The sequence below is a fragment of the Eufriesea mexicana genome, unplaced genomic scaffold, assembly GCF_001483705.2.
Source record: "Eufriesea mexicana isolate 0111107269 unplaced genomic scaffold, ASM148370v2 scaffold4744748238, whole genome shotgun sequence".
NCBI lineage: Eukaryota > Metazoa > Arthropoda > Insecta > Hymenoptera > Apidae > Eufriesea > Eufriesea mexicana.
Genome location: NW_016907970.1, coordinates 236,613 through 247,118, shown reverse-complemented (window position 1 = coordinate 247,118; position 10,506 = coordinate 236,613). Strand labels below are relative to the sequence as shown.

The 10,506-nt window shown below is 31.6% G+C and overlaps 1 protein-coding gene across 1 annotated transcript in view; it reads right to left on the bottom strand.

The window, feature by feature from the left end:
• The window catches only part of LOC108550163 (vacuolar protein sorting-associated protein 45-like), a 31,467-nt gene that overhangs the window by 16,661 nt on the left and 4,300 nt on the right, over positions 1-10,506 (bottom strand). Inside the window, exon 2 of the mRNA XM_017903830.1 lies at positions 791-989. Coding sequence (XP_017759319.1) covers positions 791-989 — 199 coding nt within the window. The remainder of the gene's footprint in view (positions 1-790; positions 990-10,506) is intronic.

Sequence of the window (10,506 nt, the reverse complement as noted above, 5' to 3'; positions counted from 1 at the left end):
AAAAAAAAAAAAAAAAAAAAAAAAAAAAAAAAAAAAAAAAAAAAAAAAAAAAAAAAAAAAAAAAAAAAAAAAAAAAAAAAAAAAAAAAATAAATGTGCGTGTATCATCAATTATACGAAAATAAAATAACAGACGAAAGTAAAAAAAGCTGTTTTTGAAAAGTAAGAAACTTCACGAGGAGTTACACGTTCGATCATACTTTAAAACGAACAGTGGATTAATGAAAGAAAAATTTCTACGATAACTTAGAATCGAATAATACGAATAACGTAGAGGTATATATTTTTGTTACTTATTGTAATATACGCACACGTACATTTTCACGCGTATATTTTATTGATAATTGTCTAACATTTTATAAATACTGTGCAGAGATGACTTGCTGGTTAGGCTGAGCTAGTGTAAACTAGTGTAAATAAAGCAATAGTGTGATTTTTGTTCACACGTGTTCTCCTTACTGGGCAAATTGAGCAAATCTACAAGTGTGTCGGCTGGCAAAGAACGGGGAAAAATATATCGAGACAGAAACAAAAGAGGTTAGTAAGAAGACAACTCAAGAGGAAAACGTTCCCCCTTAATTTTTGCATTTCACAGGACACAGGCACGCGTGCATCAAAGGTTCGAACAAGAAACGTCGAATGTAGCATGACCGCATAGAACCTAGAAATGGTATGTTCCGAAGTAAATTGTCCCTGTGTCGTTCAGTTTGTAAAAGCCCAACTAACATGTTATCTCTACACTGTATTCAAACATTGAATACAACGATAGAATATTCATTAGAATTACTTACAAATATAATAGGTGCCATATTTGGGACATCTTAACTCGTTGCATAGGTATTCGACATTTTCTTTGGTTGGTCTTATGAAAACTATACATTTTAAATGCTTTAATCCTTCGTTACGAACATTTGCATCGATCCTTTCAAATAAATAAACTTCTTTGAGAAATATTTCCGATTGACTATATAGTAAACTTACTATACTTGTCTGAAAATACATAAATTTTCTTTTAAAGATATATTTAGTTCATATAACTTATACAGTAATGCTCCATTAAATTCAAAAAGTTCAGGCTACAGCAGCTCACTTTAATCGTATTAAAGGTATCAATAATACTTTTTCCTCTTACAGATAATTCTAGTAATCGTCAGCATTGTCAAGCATTGCCATTGTCGCATCAAGAATGAAAAGATCGTTGTATTTTTATAAGTGGTATTAAAACATCGCTGGAATTCTCCCGGTTAAAATTAATCCAAACGTGATATATATTAGATTAATTTTAATTATAACTAACTTGATGTAGATAGCAAAATGATAGATAACAACGGAACAAAATAGTCTGATTTACGTGATGTTCCGACTCGGTTTGATCGGAAATAGCGTATTAGCACTATTTTTTCGAAAGGAAACACGAAAATAGCGGTAAGTAACATTTTCTTTATCGTATATTTACTTCTTTCGATAACGGCATCTCCTTGTGGTTCATTTGTCTCCTTCTCTCGGATTGTTCAATGCATCAGGTTTCGCTGAGATCGAGACAGAGCAGTGGAAGAAGAGAGGGAATGGGAGATGAAAATTAAATCGGCCAAATTCTGGTTGAATTTAATCGAGCATTTCTGTATAATGAAATATATACAGTGAAGAACATAACGACGATATGCTATATAGAAAATAATTAAACGCTATATAAAATACGATTAAATTAAAAACATTCAATTAATCGCAATCATTCTATATAGTTTATCATATTATACTTTATCGCGACAAAACATTTTATATTCCATTTCAGCTACACTATAGATCGTTAAGCGAAAAAAGAGAAGGGAATCATATTGCGACATCTGAACAACCATCATACCATACCTTTCTATTGTCCTTATCCGATTATATGTTTTTGTTTTAATTTTGCTTTCATATTTTATTCCGTAGACGTAAAACAGTATCAACTTGAGCAAAGGTTAATGTTCAAAGGGTATGCACAGGAATTGGTTATAAAACAAAATAACGAATAAAATTAAAATAGCTAAACTTTGGGCAAATTGAATACGTTTGTTAAAGGTATTAGCTTACGAACCGAGGATCTAATAAAATACTTAGTCACCGTGCAAAACGTTGTCTAACTTAATATGCTACAAAAATAAATGTACTAGATTAAATAAATATCTTTTCTATTTAAATTAATAAGTATTTACTATAACCTCTTTACAACTTTTACACGTGGCTCTCGACGCTAGTGTCACGGGAAATGTGGTTGGAGTGAAACAACTCCCGATGACAATAAAGTATCGAATTCGAACGTTCGTTCGAACTAGGTTGAATTGTTCGGACGATGCAAAGAGTCGGGATATTTAAGTGTTCGTATCTATTTTATCGTAGTATCAATAGGTCTTTACCAGTAGCGCATCATAGTTTGATGGGATACTTAAGACCGTTTTTTTTCTCTAGCTCGGTCAGCTTTTATAGGTGAGATTTTTGGAGGTGGTTCAAAATAATGGGGAAGGATATTTATGATTATTGGAGAAAAGTGAGTTTCGTGATACTTCTAGTTTTAAACGTGGCGTGAGAAATGGAGGTAGGGTGTTCATGATTAGTTTTAAGATAGGACATTTGGAAAATCAAGATGGGTGTTTATGGAGAGGATTAGTTCTATGATAAGATGTCTGGCGGCGTGGGAAATCGGAATGGAGCGTTTGTGAAAAGGGTTAAATTTTTAGGATAAGAAGTCTATTTTTGGGTATGGCGTCAGATAACTGTGCAGGAGGTTAATAATTTCAGGCAGGGGAAATAAGGTTTGAAAGTAGGATCGTAGGGGTTTATCACACTAGGCTGACGCATTGTCCGAGAAACAAAGACGCATCGATAGAAAAGGATAGTGCACGGACAAAGACTACGAAAGTGTCTTGCAATTAAAATATTAAAAAGATTCTTTATCTGCTTATTAAAAAGAAATTACAGGAAAATAAGGCAGAAGTGAGTTTCTGGTCCATTTATATTTTTCAAATGTCCAAGATTATAAGCATAAGGATAGAATTAATAGTTTGTTATTAAAAAGTAAAAAAAAATCAAATTCCAGTTAGAGCGCAGGACAGATTATTCGAAAAACTAATGTTTTCATTGCTGTAGACGAAAACTATTAAAAGAATATTCTTCACAGAAAGAAATTTAATTTAATATTAATGATTCGATAGTGGTCCGATAGTGATTCGAAAGAAAAAGAAAAGATAAATTTTTGTCATGTGAATTACATAGAAAAGAACTGTAAATTGAATTTCAAAATTATAAATAATTGGCAACTGGAATATAAAATAAATCTCGAAAGATCAAACGTCAAACATTTTGTGAAGATAAACATTTGTAGAATTATGAATGATAATCGGTAAAATTGATATAATAACTCTGCAATTCGTACAATGAGGTTAATTATTTGTTAATTAGAATTGGTATAATCAACGAAAAATAAGTTTTTTAAATTGATCAGCATTATTACCTAACAAAAATATCGTTGGAAACGTTTAATGGTATTTATTTATTGAATATAAGCGTTGTTGCGGCCCCAGGACCGCAATGTCCCAAGTCAAGTGGAGGCCCGTTTTATGTCTCTATTGTAAGCATCCCTTGACTCGCGCATACTCAGCGTCGACTAACCCACCGCTGGGATAGACCGTGACAAGGACCGATAAATTATCCTCTTAGACGACAGGCGCTAGAACCCAAATGTTTAAACAACCACCACCACCGAAAGACGCTGAAGTTAGCATACACCCCCAATATCATAGCAACCAATAAGAAGACAGTCGATCCTTATAAAACTACCGACAAGGCATTCACAAGAAGATTCTCCGTAAAACCTCCATCACGACCACATCAAGATTGTCAGTAAAAGCTCCATCACGACCACAACATCATCAAACGAGACGCACCAACACTCAGCGCAGGAGACTGTCTACTACTATAGAACTCCTTGCAGTTCAACACCAACCAGGTCTACCTCTATCAAGTTAGAGTAGACCGCATCCCAAGCAGCATTGCCGCAGCAGCGTAACGGGCCTTACAACCCCGTGAAACTCCACGAGCGAATTGCAGTGTTCAGGACGCAACAAGCGTGAACATAATAATCGTCAGATTTACTTTAGAAGAAATTTCTATATGTGTTTTCACTTACGCTTGTAAAGGAATTTCAACGAATACAAGAGATATACGTATAGAATTATTTAGAAATATAGATACATATTTTATTATTAATATTATTCTATATTCCTATATACGATGAATTACAATATCCTATGTAAACATTGGAAGAAAAACAATCAAAATTTGTAAAAGAAAAAGTAAGCAACATTTATTTCGTAAGTCAATCTATTTGGCTTTGAAGTAAGTTATCTCAACTATAAAAAAAGATCTAGAACCTTTACTTCTTCTTTGAAATCTTTCAAACAAACGAATAACGAATAAGTAATCAAATGCATATCTGAAAGTTGCAACCATATCAGTCACGTGAATTGTATTTCTTACTGAAACAAAAAACATTGTCAATTTTTTACAAATACCATGTCTTATGGTGCGCTAGGTATTAAGTATCTTTTTTCCCTTTTTGTAATCGTGAATGATAAAGTTGTAAATCGGTAACATTTTCGTCTAATAAATACCGTTACTGAAAAAAGTACTTGCTCCGAAACGAAAAATGGCACATTCTCGGCAATACATTTCATAACTTTTTTCTACTCCAACAATGCGTTCATCCTGAACGATAAGACGCATAAATTGCCACAGCGTTCTGTATTAATCAAAAATTTGTTCTTTAATTCGAGTTCATATGTCATTGCGTTTAAATGTCAGGCCTCCAGCGTAGGAATTTTCGGATGTCACCGTTAGGCCACAATAGCACTTGATAACTATTCGAAATAAATTTGTAGTTAAAGCAATAATAAAACTTGAATTATAAATATCTCGGAAAGTATGGAATCGTTGGCCTTATAATGTAGGAATGGTGAGCGTGGCGTGATTAGGGCATGAGATCACCGTCTGTGACGGTGCCTTTTTGTCTAGGTACGACTGTAAAGCGCATGGGAACGCTTGGACCGTTCCTTGAAAATAGAGGATAATAAACAGCGGTCTCGGGTTTGGCTCGAGTGTTCGGAGTGTTATCCGGAGAGCGTGTGAAAGGATGAGTGACCGCGCGCAAGGATCGTATCAATGAGGTATCTATGGAAATATCGGTTGCAGGCGAAGGATGGAAGCCTAGGAATGCGTCTGAGTGTTTAGGCTACATGACCCACTGAGGGCAAGGCTGTGGAGGAATGAAAGAGAGCACGAGTATGAAAGAAGGTAGAGTGCAAGGTTTAAATAAGGGCGTAAAGCGAACAGTTCTTTGGGACTTTGAAACAGTGTGAGAAGTCATAGCGTTTAGAATAAGTTTGAAATTAGTTCTCAATAAATCATATTTTTATTATCTACCACCGTCGTTTTGCTGCCACCTAACAATTCCTACAATCATTTTATGTTTTTCTATTTCATTCGACAGAAAGATTTTTCACGATTCATTGTACGAACTATAAATGAATTCTAAATTTATTACAATTTTCTAGTTTAAATCCTAACGTTAATCTTCAACGTTTGAAAAAATGCAAGGTGATAAAACTCATTCAAAAGACATAAATTATTAATTACTTTACGATGAAATGGATTTACAAAAATATAAATCAACAAACTGAATATTGTCATATTTTAGTTGAATATTATCCAGTTCTAAATCACACTTAGTTAAAACAGTCGTGTTTTTGAAAAATCACATTTTCAAAGAATGCGTGATATTTCAAATATTGCATGTACAGAAGAATTAGAAATTCATTATTCGCGTATCTACACGGTTATAGAAAATTATTTAAAAATTCTTTACCTAACGGAAAATCACTTTTGCACAGAAAGCTGAATTTTTACTGTAATAACATATAAAAGCAACGAATGAAACAAACGAATGAAATTTTAGCTAAATGGATCACAGTAAACGAAATGTTTAAAAAGTTCAAAATTTGAAAGACTTAAGACTTATAATAGTGCTCTCTGAGGGTAAAAAACAGGTTGAATATGAATAAAAGGAAGTAAATCTTAATTCAAAGACTCACAGAGGCACATGTAGAAAAAGTCTCCTTTGTTACAATAAATATCGAATATATAGTCAAATTGTTTAACGCCAAAAGACAAAAAGTAGAAATTTAATACTTTCCTAAATAAAAATTACATTCCTAAACGATGAAGATAAATTTGACCAATAAAGAATCCCACGAAAAGGTGAGTAATATATTTTTCAGTCTAACCATAAGTATATATCTTTTAGTCACATATACCACACCACGCCATAAAAAACCGTCTGCATTATCATTTTTTCTGATACATTTTGAATATTTTTTAGTCCATATTCTGTAATTTTTGCAGCAAATCAACTGATTTATGTAAAAAATGTACACATTGATAATAATCGTTAATTTCGTGACGGAAATTAAAATTATCAGCAGCTTCCTCTGGTATCCATAGAGCATGAATCATGTCCAATGACATTACATTCATTCCTGTTCAATTTTGCATTACTTGCACTCTCGTGATAAATATCAATCCTCGTGTAAAAAGATCAAATCCTTCTTTTCTTTTTACATACTTATATTCCAAGACAATTTTTATAAAGCGTTTACTTCGTATCGAATATGACACTAAGCTACCTACGATATGACCGTATTACTCAAATATCGTTATGTCGTTAAAATCATTAAAATACTGTCACAACAAAAGACATTACAGCGAATACGCTTCTCCAAAATATAATGTTCTCTATTTGTTTTTTAAATACACGGTTTTCCTACATACTACTATTAATGGAAATTTTTAAGTACGTAATCTATATTAACGGTAAAATGAAGTAGAGCTTCTTGGTTGGTAAACTGACCTAACTCGTTGGTTTTTCAGGTTTTTATTATTTCGTTAACACTTCGTTGAATTCCTATCCAGAAACACTATCATATTATGAATAAAAAATATAACCTTCAATCTTAGAAAATAATTGGAACTTTGAAATAACTTCTACTACTCTTTCTGAGAAATGAACCGTTCGAGAAATGTTCATAATGAATGAAAATCTATAGACTGTACAGAACTTAAAACATTTCCTCACCTGACGCATTTTATCGGTAGATTTAACAAATCTCGAGATTCGTTAAATCTCAAAATTGTTTGCGTAAAAAGTAATCTGTATTTTCGCAATAGTTTTAGAAAATATTATATTAAATTATAATATCATAATTTTATACAAATCGTACCGATGAGAGTACTGGAGAGTAATGGAGAGTAATAGAGTCAAAATAATGAAATTTTTCCAGCCAAAAAACCTCCGATAATATTGCCCATTTTTCACTCGCGTGGCGACCTCCAGACAGTCAGCATTTAATAAAATTCGAAAAATTGATATTAATCGATATATCGAATATAAAATAACGTAACAATGCGTGAAATATCGAAATAAAAAGATTTTATGTATTCCTTTATACACGATCTTTTATTTACTGTTTGGAAAATATCGTCGACTTTATATGAGAAAATTTGTGCATTGCTACTTTTTGAAAAAATTTCACGGAAAGATCACCCAGCGCAAATGATTAACTATTAATGGTTAACGAACATTGAGTCGATCGTTTGGATCTGGGGCGAAGAGTGAAGTAGAAGGGAGTAGTGTAAAATTATATTCTTCGATATAAGAATGTATTACACGTTATGAAAGGAAACTACAGCATCCAAATATAGAGTGAACCAGGTATACATAAATATTTAAATTGAATAATTAATCACGAATTATTCCCATCACGAATTAGGTGTAGCGCGTGATATACCTGGATTCGGAGATTATCGTGATATCGTTATGAATAAACATAGATAAAAGTAATTCGGAATATAAAATTTATGAAAACCGATTACCTGAACCGATTTGTCTACAAATTATATGGAATAATCCATGTTCTACTATATGTTGGAAACGGTTACTTGTTAATCGCCTTTCAATAATATCGAGACGTGTATTAATTTATTGTAATCGGTATACATTCAATGTTACTGCTCGTTATCGCTGTTATGCGAGATTAAGCCATATATTTATTGTATAATAAATACTTTTTTCAAAACACTCTGATACTCCAGCTTCATTAATATGTATAATATGTAATTCTGAAAAATCTTGTATAAAGGTGAATTAATAAAATTCTTATATAGATATTATTCCGCAAATTAACGTTCCAATTAATTTCTATCTAATTCTTATCAAAAAAGCACCACAATAATTAATACCAATAAATTATGTTATACCAAAAATTGAAACAACGATGAATACACTACATGCATGCTCGCTAAGTTATATTTTATTATTACTAATGGAAAAACATATAAACACGAAAAATTCTTCTTTATCAGAAATGATTATTTAAGAATAAACGAGAAAATATAATTTTTTTTATGTTCTAGAAACTAACACATTATTGGTATCAATAATCAACCATGTATTGAAACTCGCAAATCTAAAACGTTACGTAAATATTATTTAACGAACGAAATAGTAATAAATGAAGAAACTACATAAAATATTAAAAGTATAAATAAATTCACTGCATTTTTTACGAAATTCAAACTCGATTTACTAATCGTATATTATATTAATCAGATTAATTAAAATAATCATCAGTGTTTTTTTGTAACTTCGGTCTCGTTTCATGGAATAAACAGATTCCATCGCGAACAAAATATAATTAAATTTCATATATTCACTGATTATCTTTCATGAAAATGTGAGTAATGTGAGTAGTTCTATCAAGATTGAAACAGAATAATTTATTCTATTAAATGTAATAAACTTTCCAACATAGTTTAAATATATCTTTGTAATTTTCGTAACTTGCAAAATAGGACATTTTTTGTAATTTCATTCTATTCCAATTCGCTGCTTAAATTAATGGCATACTGTTTATAGACATTTACTGAAATAACTTTACTATGATGTAAAGTGGTATGCTAGCATAGTACTTCAAGAAATATCGAGAAATACAATTTTAGCATTGAAATAAATTACTATCCAGGATTCAGAAATGATGTCCGACGTCTGAGTTTGTAATACAAAATACATTTATATATTTTCATATTTTTTCTAATGCAATGATTTGATATAAAATAATCTTTTTAACCGTGACGAAAAGGCTAAGCCGTAACACGTCTTTATTACCAACTTTAAAAAAATAAATTTTCTTTTTCAACTTCTCTCGACACTTTCGGGCATATGTTATTTCGTTAACTTTTCACATTTGAATTGGATTTTTAGTCAATAAATGTCTCAAATCGCTATATTCAAATTTTTCGATCGATAGATTGATACGCGCTAAATGAATCGAAATTTCCAAAATAAATTTTTGAAACCACCTTTTGTTTGTTTTATACATTACAGTATCACCGATTAATGCTAAAGAAATTATTTTGGTTGCTTAACAATATTTTTTTCAACTAAGACAAAAAAAGAATGCAGTGTTTAACATACATCTTGTAGGCAACTATCACGAGTTTAACTAATTTTTAACGTTATATTCATCATGTTAATCATAGTATTCCGTAAATAGAATGATACTTCTTTACAATCATTATATTGTATAACGAGAAAATATAAAATAAATATAAAGATACTAGATTAATTTAGATAAAACATATAATACACAAAAACATATACGAAAAAAAAAGGAAGAAAAATATATAAATAAAGGAAGAAAAAATACGGATAAATAAATATATCGAAGAAAATATATAAAATTTAGAAGTAAATCAGGTAATTTACGAAATAATAACAACTAAAATTAATTATTTCGTACAATCTAAAATACAGAGCATTTATGTACATTATGTACAATACAATGTCACAATAAAGTGTGTTATTATTATATTTATTTATATTAACACTTTACCGACCGCTAGCGCTGCAACGGCATACGTACTTCCGACCGGCCGCTCAGCCGCAGATTCTCCCTGACGCCGGCTCTGTTTTGGCTTAGACTGTCGCATGGGAGCATCTGTGCGTTTCGTATGCTCAGATAAATTTGTAAAAAAAAACTGATACTAAGGACATAAAACAGTCCTCCACTTGACTTGGAACATTGCGGTCCTAGGGCCGCAACAATGTGGGAGCTTACAAAGCAACGCAACTAACGCAACTAACGCAACTAACGCAACTGAGCAACGTACCAAAAAGCCTAAAAATAGGCTATCGGTCGGTAAGCATCGGCGATCAAAAGCCTATTAATAGGCTATCGGTCGGTGAGCATCGGCGACTAAAAGCCTATTAATAGGTCTCCGGTCGGTAAAGTGTTAAGTTTCTACCTATGGTATAGTAAAGTTTTTCACTAATTACAAATATTTTAAATCGAGTAATACAATTTACTTCCCATTTCTATTTAAATAAAGTGATTTGGAACATGTTTATCATCTAGAAATG